Source organism: Phyllopteryx taeniolatus, chromosome 20 (assembly GCF_024500385.1).
Source record: "Phyllopteryx taeniolatus isolate TA_2022b chromosome 20, UOR_Ptae_1.2, whole genome shotgun sequence".
Taxonomy (NCBI): Eukaryota; Metazoa; Chordata; class Actinopteri; order Syngnathiformes; family Syngnathidae; genus Phyllopteryx; species Phyllopteryx taeniolatus.
In genome coordinates, this window is record NC_084521.1 from 5134046 (window position 1) to 5147393 (window position 13348).

Sequence of the window (13348 nt, forward strand, 5' to 3'; positions counted from 1 at the left end):
TCATGAAATGCCAACTATTATACTTATTTTTCTAATATGCCCTGTTTTTGTGCAATTACCTCAACTTTGTCATTGTAACATTTTTCTTGTACTATTTTCACTTTAAAAACAATCACACACTGGGTCAGACTTGATAGTTTTATTTAGCAAGTGTACAATTGGACTATTTTAACAGAACACAATTCCACTGCTAAAGATCTTGAATAAAATCATAAAATGGTCCACCTTTCCTCACAAAAACCAACAATAAAATTAAAACATAAATAATGGCAGTAATGTTTTGGCTGACTTGCATCACAATTTAAAACTAAACACTGGTGTGTAATAATAGAATCGAGATGATTTATTTTACCATCAAATGAGGTATTGAATAAAGAATAAAAAAAAAAAACAATCACATTTTACATAGCGGTTTGGCAAATTAGTGTTTGGTATACATTAGGAATGTAGGACAATCATTTTAGAGCGCTTTACTAGGACATAATCATAATTTACCGTATGACCAGTTGAATCTCACTATACAAGACTGGCAACACTGACATATGCATAACAAAATGTCATAACTTAAAAAGTGCACCAAACCATGAACAGAATTGAGAGGAATATCCCTTTTGTGCTTGCAGAAATATTAAAGAAATAAAGTTGACGATTTGGAACATTCCAGGCCTCTTCCTCGTCAGTAAGCTGCATTCATTCATTCCTTTAGACAAACGTGCGCTTCCCGGTTGATCTCAACATGTGCTGACCAAACTGGCACAAAAAAGGACAAAATTAATGAAGGAGGTCAAATGACAAAATGGAGTAGACAAGAAAAAAAAATTGTGAGAAAAAAACTCAGAATATGAGGAGAATAATGGCAATTTTTTTTGGGGGGGGGGGGGAAAGCTGCAATATAACGAGCAAAAGACAATATTGAGAACAATGTGTGCTGTTACCAGCGGGCTTTCGGCGGGATGTTTGATTTGGTCCACTTGGTGGTTGTGTTGCGGGTACGTGTGCGCAAACTTCCTCTTGAGAGCCTGCGCGATGAGCGCGGCGGCGTCCGTCGGCTCCTTCAGCTTCTCCTCGTTCTCCGCGCTCACCGGCCGACTGCGCGCAAACAACAACAAATACACACATCGTGCCACAGATGGAACGAGGTCGAATATTTAAGGAAATAAATCAATAAAATAAAAACAAAAAAGCTCATAGTTAGATTTGATCCTCATCACATTTTGTGTTTTTTTTCCCGTCATATCAAGACTCAATCCTCATCTCGATTTCAACCTTCAGATCTATCCTGGTCGTAATGTTAATGACACACGTGTACTCACCTTTTGACGGATCTCAGCTTGACTTTGTTCATGTCCTTGAGGACGTCCAGCATGTTTGGGATGTCGGCGTGAGTCTTTGTCTCCGTCGGGCCTTGCGTCTTTTTCCCGCGCCGCTCCTTGATCAGGTCCATGGCGGAAAAGGTGCGCTGGAGTCCAGAGGGAGGAGGAAGAGGAGGAGGGGGAGGGGGAGGGGGAGGTGGAGGTGGAGGCTGGGGAGGCCCGGAGCTCGTTCCATTGGAGACAGCTGAGGCCAACAGAAGCAGAATGTTGAAATTGTGAAACTCTGCTGCTATCTAGAGGAGAATCTACAGCATTACATCAAGAAAGGTAATTTTCCTACCCAACTGGGCACTCTTCTCCTGGGCCAGCACGATCTGGGCTATCTGCGCTCGCAGCTTGCCCAGCTCCGTCTCCAGCGCGCTGATCTTCTGAATGGCCTCGTCGTTGGCGGCAGCGGGGCCATGGGGGTCCGGGGCGCCCTGGTGGAGGCTAGGGAGAGAGCGCCGCCTGGCGAGGGGGCGTCTCCGAGGCCGGGGTGGGCGCCCCCGGAACGCCAGCCCCTGGGGTGGCCGCGATCTGGTGTTGAAATATATTTATTTGCAAAGGCATTTTTATTTTGAATTTAAAAAATGCTATAAAGTTTCTTTATAGTCTGTACCAAGCATCTATTAGGGGGAAGGCGTTTTATTAGAAGGATTTAAATTGTACAAATACAATTCTGCAGTCCAGTGCAAAACTCCAAAATTTGCAGTTTTAAAAACTAGTTTGGTGGGAATAATACAAAAATAAAGGCGTTACTGGACAGAGTTTTCCTTTTTCTTTTTTTTTTAAATCCTTCAATCTCTGGGGGTTAATGTCATAACCTTCGGCTTCTGTAAATGTCAGCGACAGTCTTAGTAAAGGCATCGATTAGAGAGGGGGTCACTATTTGAGGATTCATTTCTCACCGAGGTCTGCCTTCCTCCTCTTCGCCATCATCGTCGTCGTCGTCGTCCTGGTCGATCCAGGAGACGTCGGCGAGTGAGGCCACGGCGTGCTCCTTCCTCCGGGCGATGACATCCGCATCCTCGTCCAGTGGGTACAGCTGGTACAAGGGAAGGCCACGTTGGGTGCATACGCCGCACAGTTAGCATGGCAACTGTCGGTGAGTGTTAGCATTCTACCAATTCTCATTTCGGATGGTAACCAATTACAGGGACTAGATATAAAATCCTTTTAAAATGGGCCTTAGGCACTTTGTTTAGTCAGGTTGCTATCTTGTTACATGTTAGCATTTCAAAAATTGTTACCAGTAATATCACCTGGTGACAGGCCAAGGATGCAGAATCCTAATCTGCTTTAGCGCATTTTTTAAATCAGGTTGCAATCTTGCGACATGCTAGCACACCGACTGTTAGCATGTTAGCATTTGAGCCGTTGTTATTTGAAAACGTAGCAAAGTAGGGCATGACAAAGTCCTGAGCAATCTAGATTTAAAAAATAAAATAAAAATATACACATTTTTAACAGCACGGGAGAAGCTCTATATGAATGTTCTGCACTCCTATTTCCATGGCCATTCGTCAAAATTACACACAAACACAAAGAAGTAAGAAAGAAGGAACAATGCAGGGATGATGTTGCAGACAAACTGACCTAAAGCAGACATACCGCATTCCGCATAGCATAGGGAGGGGCGCTGGAGAAAAAAAGAATGAGAGGTGGGGGGGAAGAGAGAGAGAAAAGGCATGTTGAAAGGGATGGAAAAGAAAGTGACATAGTAACATGCCAACATTTTCAAGAGAGCCTGATCAGTCGTCCGTGCTGTGAGACGCCTCAGCGGCTGTTTATGGTTGGAAAAGGGACAGCGGTCACACAAGTGCATGTCAACGGAGCTGGAGAGGAGTTGTGATGTCAACAAGTTAGTCTTTACCATCTCTCACCTGAAAGTGAACCCTGGGGCAGGGTTTGAGAGGAAGGTTGCTCGCGATCCTCCTCACGATACTCCTCGTGGACCCGTAGGGCTTTGCTGATCCAAACGTCTACGGAAAAAAAGGGGTTTCCCAATTACAATTCCGCACACGAACAAGACTGAAATTCATCCTTTTCACCTACCAGGTCCATTTCGATGCGTCCATAGGATTTATTCATTGCTCCTCAGGCCTGATTGATTGACACATGCCCGAATACGAATGAGATCGTCACCATACAGGAATCTAAAATGACAAACGCATTTTATAATTCATTTCCTATTCCATTTAGAATAAAAATTACAATTGCATTATATTTGTTATGTACTTTATTTGCTTGATTGACAGACAGCATTTAATTTTTAGAAACCATTTTTCAAAGACGCACTTTCATCACGTCAAACACGTATGACATCAGTTACATTTGCAAACACACACACAAAAAGTGTCAACAAAAAATTCACATTTACATGATGACAATAATATAGCTATCGCCGTGGAAACTGTGGAAACTCTTTACATGTAACAATGTGAGCTCAATTAAAAAAAAAAATTAAAAAAAAATTTAACAAATACAAGTTCGTAGACAACACCTGGTGACTGTTTTTCAACTTGACACCATGCAAAGTGATCTTATTGCGACATTTCTAAGCGTACTAAAACCGATACAAGCGGAGTATAAAAAGCATAATTTGTTCGATTTGAATCGTTCATTTTGGCTACCTGATGCTACCTAGTTTAGCCAGCGGAGCTAACCGGATTGAACCAACTTTTTTTTTGCAGCTACAAAACCAACGTTTTCGCTGTAAAACGATGGAAAAGGAACGCTTTAAACACAGCTGAGCGGGTCCCGTAAAACATACACGCGTGTATACAATGTCAAATGTGTGTGCGGATACCTTGCAAACTCTGACTGGAGGCTTTACTGACAACTTTTCCAGCGTTTCCACCTTGTTTAGCCGTCGGACGTGTCCCGCAACCCGCATGAGAGGTGACTGATGTGGAGGGTAGTCATTAAAATCTTTCAACCAATTGGATTATTGGGATTATAATCATCATCAGTTGCCACCATTTGACAATCACATTGATTGTCACACAGGTCAGCCAATACAATTTAGCCATATTAACAATGTTATCTTGTGATTGGGTTTTGATCCAGTCACTCAAAGAAGACTGTCCAATCATGTATCGGAATTTTTAAGTGCGTTCGATTGTAAACTTCGTGTGTCTCAGTGGGAACGTGTTGCCCTCATAGCCGTGTACCACTGGAAGCGGTACGAGAAAGATTTTCAACGAGCGCACCCACTGACGTGCCACAACACCCAAAACAGTGTGCACAGCTGCTATCTTTAAACGAGCATAGTCAAAGAAAAGGCGGAGGGCCCAGCGTTAATGAATTTATATTATTAAAGGTAGTTAAAAAAAAAAAAAAAACTGTGGCACTTCGTCCCCGGCACGACACCTTTTCGTCCCGTGTAACCGACGTTTGGCTGTGGTTGTCTCATGGTTTCGCTGAAAAGTGACTGAAAGGTAAGGTTAAAATGCGTTAGCTTTAGCATAGCCTAGCCACCAGCGACCCGCCTGGGTCTTTTTGTCAGGGCGAAATTTGAGGTGAGGCTCGGGGTCGAACAAAGCCTCATTAAATATCCGCATTTATAAATGAATTCAAATGCTATATTTCCTTTTAAATAGGCGTTTATGTACGTTCTGACATGTTGAGTTTAGTGGAACGACTTTAGCAGCTCTTTTAATTTAGCATATAGCATGTCATCTGTGACAGGACTACGCATAATGGGACAAATGAGCTATTTATTTGTTTGAAAGTGCTACAAAACTTACTTATTACTTTATTAGCTGTATCCACGATCGACTATTGTGTTATACAAGTGCTCTTATGATAAATGGGTCAACCAATTGCTGCTTTAAGCTTCTTAAATTTCTCGTTAATTCCTAATCTGTGTTACCACATTTTGTTACTTAAAAAAAAAAAAATAGTGTAAACATTTTTTTTCTTTCGTCTTGGATCCTTTGAGCGACATTAAAAAAAACAATTCCCTATATTTATACTTTATGGCCTCAAAACAGATTTATTTCTCCTGATACCAAACAAGCATGGAAACTTTTTTTTTTTTAACTGCAGAAAGTTATTTTCCAAGTATTTTTCACAGAAATAATACAAATAAACATTTTTTTCTTTACAGATAATGTGAAATTTAGTGCATTATGTTGGGGTAGGGGGAGTGGGGGCTGCGGTGTCCCTTTTGGCATAACATTAACACAATCGTTCATAAATTAACATTAACATGGTTAACAGTTCAACATCATAAAATAAGATGAGCATTCCTCCGGTAGTTTCCGAGCAGCCGGGAAATGAGTTGCTCATGTTGTCTGTTTCCGATTGGGAATGAAATTTATTCGATGCAATTTTGAAACCAATTGACAGTCCTCAATACATAACAGAGTCAAAGTTGCGAAAAGGTGACTGCCCTACTAACTGACTATTAGCACTTTTTTTGGTCACAGCCGGGCGGAGGTCGGTTGGATGCGTGTGGCCGCCGGACGAGAGGCGCCATGAGTGCGGAGGTGGATGCGCTGACGGTGGTGAACCAGCTGCGGGACCTCGCCGCGGACCCCCTCAACCGCAGGGCCATAGTAGAGGATCACGGATGCTTACCGGGGCTCATTCTGTTCCTGGACCACCCCAACCCGCAAGTGGTCTACTCTGCATTGCTGGCAAGTGTTCCAGATTTAGTCATTAAAACATAATGTGGCAGTGAATTCTGTTATACCCTTAGATATGAACTCAATTCAGCTTACTTCACAACAAGCAACAGTTTGGCAAATGGAGAACAGTTACTCAAAAGAGGCTTCAAGCTGTTTATTGCCACTCCCACTTGAAGTTTACTGTCAAAGTAAACATCAAACTAAGAGATTCACACGTTGATTTCAAAGTACCAAACAGCTGCCTAAAGAAAGGCCCTGTTAGCTTAATGCCAACATACAATGGAACGTCATTGACTTACTAACGATTTAGCATCAATACTTGTGGTTTCAGAACCCTTTAAATAGCAATGTGACAAGACTTCCCCAAAATGATGGTCTGTCAAGATGCCAAGTCCGGTTGGAGTGGCCACTTCAACCCGAGTACAACGTACCGGGAATTTTGAAAATCAGATGACGGGTTCTGGAGAAATTGAGGTTTTTGTTTCGGGGAAAAAAAAAAAATCCTTTTTGGGGAACATTTTTGTGTGATATCGCCAATAGAAAATGAGATTCAAAAACACCTTCAAACGAGAGTCAAACAGTAATGTGGTAGGCATGTCTATCATGAGTGGGCCCACTAAAAAGTCTTAAATATGCCGTGCCTGAAAAGAAACAGGTAGTTTTCCATTTTGGTTTGGAGCAGCCATTTTTAAGGTCATTTTGCCAAGTTCCAGGTGTCCTTCAAAGAAGATTTCCTAAATATTTTGCCCGATTGCTACCAAATTTGGGCTACTCATACGCGATAAATAGACAACGTTCAATTGTGAGGAATTTGAGTTCTGGTCGTTGCATCTCGGTGGCGCATGGCGGCAAAGTTTATTATTGTGTTGAGCATTTGTGGGTTGAGGGTTTTCGGACCATATTTTGCATTTGAAAATTCCGTTTGTCTTAGCAACATGAAGTTTGGTTGGCATGTCTATCACGAGCACATCCGCAAAAAAAGTCTCAAGAAGCCATGCCTGCAGCGACACAGAAATAGACAATGGTCATCTATGACTGCACTTTTCTTGTGTTCTTGTCTATTTAACTTGGACACATGGTCATTGTAAATTAATACACCTTGAAGTGTTTTATGTTATAACAGTTGCTTGGAAAGCAAAACAAAACAGTGAAGCGTAACTAAACACAGAGCCACTCCAACCACATTTCTTGTTGCTTATATAACACTAGTGTGTTTTATAATGCTACAAAATGGCTGCCCACTGTCAGTGTCTTTGTGTGTTTGTGTGTGTGCGCGCGTGTGTGCGCAGGCCGTGCGCTACCTGGCAGAATGTCGAGCCAACAGGGAGAAGATGAAGGGCGAGCTGGGCATGATGCTGAGCTTGCAGAATGTCATGCAGAAGTAAGTGGCATACACACGCACTGCATTAAACCATCTAAGCCGTGCTGTATTTTTTAAATGTTTTTTTTTTTTTTTTTTTTTTAATAGCAGCGTCCTCCTGTTCGGCACAGAAAATTTTAACATGCTCAGATTTTTATAGTACACAAATAATCTCTTTTTGTTTTAACTTCCGGAGTAACTTTTTAACACTGTCATTTTATTTCTACTAATGTGTGCCACACAATGTTAAATTTCTCCTAGTGCATCAGGTTGATTTAATAGTGTGTTAAGTTTTGTTTTTCAATTAAGCTTTATTTGCAATAAAACAAAAAAAAATCCCAGGCACGTAAAAAATCAAGCATGCAAACTATTGACATGAAAATATGTTACTATGTGTAATAAATAAAAGGTTAGCAAACGGTACGTACAAAAATACATGGAAATTAAAATATATGAAATTATTGTGAATTTTAAAATAAATTACACTTTATAATGTTCCATAGAAGGCTTTTTTGGTCACTGCATTTCACTTGACACTGGAGAGTGGCGCACTATCTAAAAATATTAAGATGCATAAATATGAGGCGGGACGGTGGGCGACTGGTTAGAGCGTCTGCCTCACAGTTCTGAGGACCGGGGTTCAATCCCCGGCCCCGCCTGTGTGGAGTTTGCATGTTCTCCCCGTGCCTGCGTGGGTTTTCTCCAGGTACTCCGGTTTCTTCCCACATCCCCAAAACATGCATGGTAGGTTAATTGAAGACTCTAAATTCCCCGTAGGTGTGAATGTGAGTTTGAATGATTGTTTGTTTATATGTGCCCTGCGATTGGCTGGCAACCAGTTCTGGGTGTACCCCGCCTCCTGTCCGATGATTGCTTGGATAGGCTCCAGCACTCCCGCGACCCTAGTGAGGATAAGCGGCTCAGGAAATGGATGGATGAAATACATTTTTAAAAAATAATTTAACTTTAATCTTCAATTCAGTCAGTTCTTTTGAATAATAATAGTCAAAATCATTTAAAAAATGTGTAGAGGAATCAAAATGATAATATAAATGAGAATTCAAACAAATGACGTCAAATCAATAATACATTGCAGTTTATTACGGTTCAACTCCAGTCCTGGAGGTGGCAGTGAGGAGCAGTTGAGAGAGTAATGTAAGAAGGCTTTCTTGCACTTTGGATGCACTGGACTGTAGTAGGCCAGTGGCATTTCTGCCTAATAGGTGACTGTTAGTCAGTCATCCCCAGTGGTGTTAAATCCAGTTTTTAACGTGGCCCGTCTGTCCCGTCCTTTAAGGAGCGCGTCGCCCGGGGAAACCAAACTCCTGGCCTCAGAGATCTACGAGATCTTTCAGTCTGCCGGTAAAGAGGAAGCCGAGCAGGCGGAGGCGGCCGCCGCCTCCTGCCGACGCAAGGCTCAGTTCTTCCTGGGTTCCAACAACAAGAGGGCCAAGACGGTGGTGCTGCACATCGACGGACTGGACGACTCGGTGGGTGTCGATTCAGTTTTTACGTAGTCTAAACCAGTGGATCTCCAAGTGTTGTACGTGGGCAGTGTTCAAACGGAGTGTTGTTACAGTGACTTGCACCTTTTTTAAAAATTAGTATGTACAGTACGTGTTAAGTACCATTCTGTTATGTAATTTTTTGAATGTAATCTTTTTAACTCTTCAAACGTTTATCCTGTCTTGCCTGTTCCGTGGTGTGCAGACTCGCAGGAGCCTGTGTGAGGAGGCCTTGCTGAAGATCCGAGGAGTCATCAGCTTTACTTTCCAGATGGCCGTCAAGAGATGCGTCGTGAGGATCCGCTCCGACCTTAAAGCTGACGTAAGCAAGCGCCCCGCGCGCTCTACAACAACGGGCCGTTTTAGTTTTCAAGTCCTTAAGGGCCAGACTAAATTCATGGAGAATATGTTGCAACTATCGAACAAATGTTTAGTGATGAAATGGTTTGGAGCTTTTTTTTAATATCGATGCCTCTGGTTTTTCAACTTGCATACAGGGCTGCATACAATTCAGTTTGTGTACAACGGCACCGAAACACGTTTAGTAGTCTGCTGTCTGTATGATGTCATACATTTCTGCACCAACTGATATATATAATTTAAAAAAAAAAATTGTCATTTGTATTATTTTATTTTTTTACATTTTTGGATTTGTAAAAAGGGCGGAACGGTGGGCGACTGGTTAGAGCATCTGCCTCACAGTTCTGAGGACCGGGGTTCAATCCCCGGCCCCCCCTGTGTGGAGTTTGCATGTTCTCCCCGTGCCTGCGTGGGTTTTCTCTGGGCACTCCAGTTTCCTCCCACATCCCCAAAACATGCATGGTAGGTCAATTGTGGACTCTAAATTGCCCGTAGGTGTGAATGTGAGTGCGAATGGTTGTTTGTTTGTATGTGCCCTGCGATTGGCTGGCAACCAGTTGAGGGTGTACCCCGCCTCCTGCCCGATGATAGCTGGGATAGGCTCCAGCACTCCCGCGACCCTAGTGAGGAGCAGCGGCTCAGAAAATGGATGGATGGATTTGTAAAAAGTTCATTCCTTTTCCAGGTGTATTTAAATTATTTTCTGTAAATATCTTTTGTTTTGTATTTTCTATATATTTTTTAGAAAAACAAACAAACAAAAATACTTATATATTCTGTGCATTTTATTTTTGCATTCCAATTATTTTATTTACATTTTTATTTTTGATTGCCATAATTTGTGTTTGTAGAATTCTAATTGCAGGCTATATTTTATTAGAAATAATATTTTATAAAATTAACTTATTTTGAATAAATAAATATTGTATTTCATACCATACTTTCAGATATTAATATGAGGGGATACAGACAACCACAAAGAATGACTGAGTGCCATTCAAACAGCTTTGAGTCTTGTTGCCTCAGGACTGAAACATGTCAGTACATGTTAAAAAACGTTCACAATCCACTGTACTTATTAATATTTAAAAAATGTATTTTGTGTGTGTCAGGCGTTGGGCACAGCCATCAACTCCACGAAAGTGATGAAAGCTCAACAGGTGTTGAGGACGGACGATGGAGGAGAGGTGAGGACGGACCGCTCAGCTCAGATGACACGCATTTATGAACATGTCAAAAAACTACGGAAATGGAAATATACATCAACACAACTTTTTATTAACAGATATGGCCAGCAGGGGTCAGGCTTGACTCAGTCATTACGTCAACCCAGGCGCACATGTTTTTGTCTGCTTGTTTTGTTGTTGTGCAACTACTGTTTGTATCAATATGTAATTTTGTGTAATGATGGCGAGAATGCTCCAGATCCGATCCCGAAAGGGCATTTGGGATCAGCGTACATTTAACATAGAAAATTTCACTTAAGTTTGAATGCTTCTGTCAGTTGTCGTCAGATCAGCTTTCTGTTTTTATAGTGAATCTTAATAGCTGCAAGGAAGTACAGTTTAATCCAGATATGATCAAAATTGAGCATTTTGGGATCAATGTAAATATAACATTGAAAGGCCTACTTAATACAGTATGTTCGAATGCTTGTGCCAAACATCATCAAATCAGGTTGTAATTATGTTGGATTTTAATTGCTGGAAGGAAGTACAGTCTAATCCAGATCTGATGTAAACATTATCATATCGTGTTGTAATTAGCTTTAGTGTTGCTGAAGTGAAGTACACATTTGATCCAGATTGGGAATTTTCCTTGTTCCTGAGTCAGGGCACTTCTTGATTTGCTACATTCGCAAGTCGAGGTACCACTGTTCAATTCAGGATTCCTTCTTGCTTCCGTGGTGGTGGTCTTGTTTTGTGTGTCGTCACTTCCATTTTGTCTGTTCACCTACTTTGTCTGTGTGCGTCGCAGCTGATCATGCCATTCCAGGAAGAGGGCGAGGGTGCGGCGGGTGCGTCGGCGGTAGAAGAGAACACGGACATCCCGGACTACCTGCCCGAGGAGGAGAGTCCGTCGCAGGATCCCGACAAGGCGGTGACGCGTGTGGGTTCCGTCGCGGACGGAATGGGCTGGCTCAACACGGCCGCCAATTTCCTGACTCGCTCCTTCTATTGGTGACCCACGCTGGTCATGTCCCCCCCCACATGATACCACCGTGCGGGTGGGCTTAGCCTGGACTTACCCCATATACACACACAGACGCACACAGCTACAGTGTGTGCATACGCTAGCTACTGTATGTCCCCAAACTAGAGGACTTGAAATCAGCTGACACCAAGGACACTCGTTCTGATAAGTTGGGAGATGATTTTTGTGCATGACCCCCCCCACCCCCTCAATTCTAGACTATTTATCATACTCATATTTTCACGCTTCATGTTATTTTTTTATCTTTAACATGCTTTAGTGCCAATCTTGCCCCAAGTTCTTTCGTGTGCCTTTTTATTTTTTTTGGGACATTTTGCTGTAATGATTATTTATTCATCATTGGCGCGTCCAGAGAGAGCGCAGAACACGTGGCTTTTTTTGCTTTTCGGCGGCCATTTTCGGCCTCCAGGCCATAACCATAATAATAATTAAAAAAAGAAATGGGAACAAGCAAATGTTTATTAAAGATAAAACAAATTAAAATACATTTAGACTTTGTTGGCTGACTAATTTCATTTAAGTTTTGTCGTTCCAAAAATAAAATGGAAACTATGAAATTGATTTAAGTCATAAAATGATGAAATTACAGCAAATGTTTTGGGGTTTATTTTAATTTGAATGTTATGTGTTTTTCATTAAAAAATATTAAATACAAATTAAAATTAAACAAACATTTGATTAGAAAATAAAAAAAAACATGGCAACTAAATTAAATGCTTTTGGGTGGTTTTGTAACAGTTCCTCTGATTATAAAACACCCAAAATAAAATTTGTAATAAACATTTGTGTAATCGTGGCATCGTATAATTTCGCAATTGAAATGGCCACTGATAAGAAAAAAATGTCCCCATCTTCCAATAGAGCACCCGAATGCTCCACATAGTATCCTGTATACATAATATCATATGTACATTTTGTAAATGGTGCTTGACCCCCACCCGAATAATCTTGAAACTTTTTTGTCAGTTTTGTTTTTGTGCGACTAACTCCACAAAAACGGGATCTGTGTTGCCGAAAGTGCTTACCTCACATCCCAGGTTGACCTGTTATCCTCCCCGGCATTATGTCGCTCATAATTAACGTCCTGTACACAACAATGCTACGCGGTGTAGTGCTGACTAGGCCACTTGTCTCGTCTCTTGTTAGTCGAAGTCGAAAAGCGGCGGCGTGACCTAAATCTGGCTGTGGTTGCTACTTCCTGGTAAAGCAATAATATTGTTTTTTAACATTATGTTACATTGATCAGTATTTTTTTGTTTAGTTTTAGTATTAGTAGTCCTCAGGTGTTGCTCACATTAGATCCCAACAGCAGAAATGTACAGACGTCTACCCTTGTAATATACTGTAATACTCATTCCCATCAAATGACCATAAACTTCAAATTCAACTTTGTTGTTTTTGTGCATTTTTTTTTTCTTTTCTTGCAAACTAATTCAACTTTCTTCCAATGAGAGGTGCCTTAGGGTAGTGGGGGGAGGCAATCCAGCGGCGCCAGCCTTTGCATGGTGCTGGTGGCCAAGCAGCAGGCAGCAGCCGAGGCCCAGCTGCAGGCCCTGGAGCAACACTGGTGGGCCACATGAGGAGGAAGATGTCACTTCCTGCTGCAGCACTTCATTAGGTACACACGCACGCAATCCAATGCCATCCAATACAAGCGATTTATGAAGAATACTGAATAAATTATTATTTTTTTTATTCTTACCCTAATGCTATGTCTATGTGGTTATAAATATATTTAGCATTATTGTGTAAAACAAAATGCAACTGCAAAGTGACCTTTTCAAAGGCTTTTAAACCAGGACAAGAAATATCTATATTACAATGAAAACTGTAAACCCCCCCCCCCACCCCCCAAGAACACAAACACAACGTATATACAAAAATTTATATATATATATAGAAATACACAATTGTTTGCCAAAA

At 41.4% G+C, this 13348-nt stretch overlaps 3 protein-coding genes across 5 annotated transcripts in view; 2 read left to right on the forward strand and 1 right to left on the reverse strand.

Moving 5' to 3' along the window:
* Positions 1-124: 124 nt before the first annotated feature.
* Positions 125-4306, reverse strand: mtfr1 (mitochondrial fission regulator 1). Of its 2 annotated transcripts, XM_061757916.1 has the most exons (8): positions 4162-4306; positions 3408-3508; positions 3236-3334; positions 2261-2397; positions 1654-1889; positions 1314-1557; positions 936-1089; positions 125-750 (listed from the first exon to the last, which is right to left on the reverse strand). In XM_061757916.1, the coding sequence occupies exons 2-8, from the start codon at positions 3441-3443 to the stop codon at positions 703-705; spliced, it is 954 nt and encodes a 317-aa protein (XP_061613900.1). In that variant the 5' UTR covers positions 3444-3508; positions 4162-4306; the 3' UTR covers positions 125-702. The 2 variants fall into 2 exon arrangements, with proteins under 2 accessions (XP_061613900.1, XP_061613901.1); XM_061757917.1 differs by lacking the exons at positions 3408-3508; positions 4162-4306 and having other exon boundaries at positions 3226-3334.
* Positions 4307-4561: 255 nt separating this feature from the next.
* Positions 4562-12812, forward strand: armc1 (armadillo repeat containing 1). Of its 2 annotated transcripts, none has more exons than XM_061757921.1 (7): positions 4562-4792; positions 5768-5995; positions 7276-7367; positions 8644-8836; positions 9057-9173; positions 10324-10398; positions 11189-12812. In XM_061757921.1, exons 2-7 carry the CDS (start codon positions 5834-5836, stop codon positions 11393-11395), a joined length of 846 nt encoding a protein of 281 aa, XP_061613905.1. In that variant the 5' UTR covers positions 4562-4792; positions 5768-5833; the 3' UTR covers positions 11396-12812. The 2 variants fall into 2 exon arrangements, with proteins under 2 accessions (XP_061613905.1, XP_061613904.1); XM_061757920.1 differs by having other exon boundaries at positions 4564-4792; positions 5786-5995.
* Positions 12813-12907: 95 nt separating this feature from the next.
* The window catches only part of abhd10b (abhydrolase domain containing 10, depalmitoylase b), a 159588-nt gene continuing 159147 nt past the window's right edge, over positions 12908-13348 (forward strand). Inside the window, exon 1 of the mRNA XM_061757919.1 lies at positions 12908-13043. The gene's annotated coding sequence lies outside the window, so the exon portion shown is untranslated. The remainder of the gene's footprint in view (positions 13044-13348) is intronic.

Excerpts from the sequence above, each read along its gene's own strand:
- mtfr1 (XM_061757916.1), bottom strand. The coding sequence starts at position 3,443 with ATGAATAAATCCTATGGACGCATCGAAATGGACCTG. Across the intron at positions 1,890-2,260 it reads GAGGAGGAAGGCAGACCTCG|ATCGCGGCCACCCCAGGGGC; the intron begins GTGAGAAATGAA and ends TTTCAACACCAG. Across the intron at positions 1,558-1,653 it reads GGAGAAGAGTGCCCAGTTGG|CTGTCTCCAATGGAACGAGC; the intron begins GTAGGAAAATTA and ends TGTTGGCCTCAG.
- armc1 (XM_061757921.1), top strand. The coding sequence starts at position 5,834 with ATGAGTGCGGAGGTGGATGCGCTGACGGTGGTGAACCAGCTGCGGGAC. Across the intron at positions 5,996-7,275 it reads TGGTCTACTCTGCATTGCTG|GCCGTGCGCTACCTGGCAGA; the intron begins GCAAGTGTTCCA and ends GTGTGTGCGCAG. Across the intron at positions 8,837-9,056 it reads TCGACGGACTGGACGACTCG|ACTCGCAGGAGCCTGTGTGA; the intron begins GTGGGTGTCGAT and ends CGTGGTGTGCAG.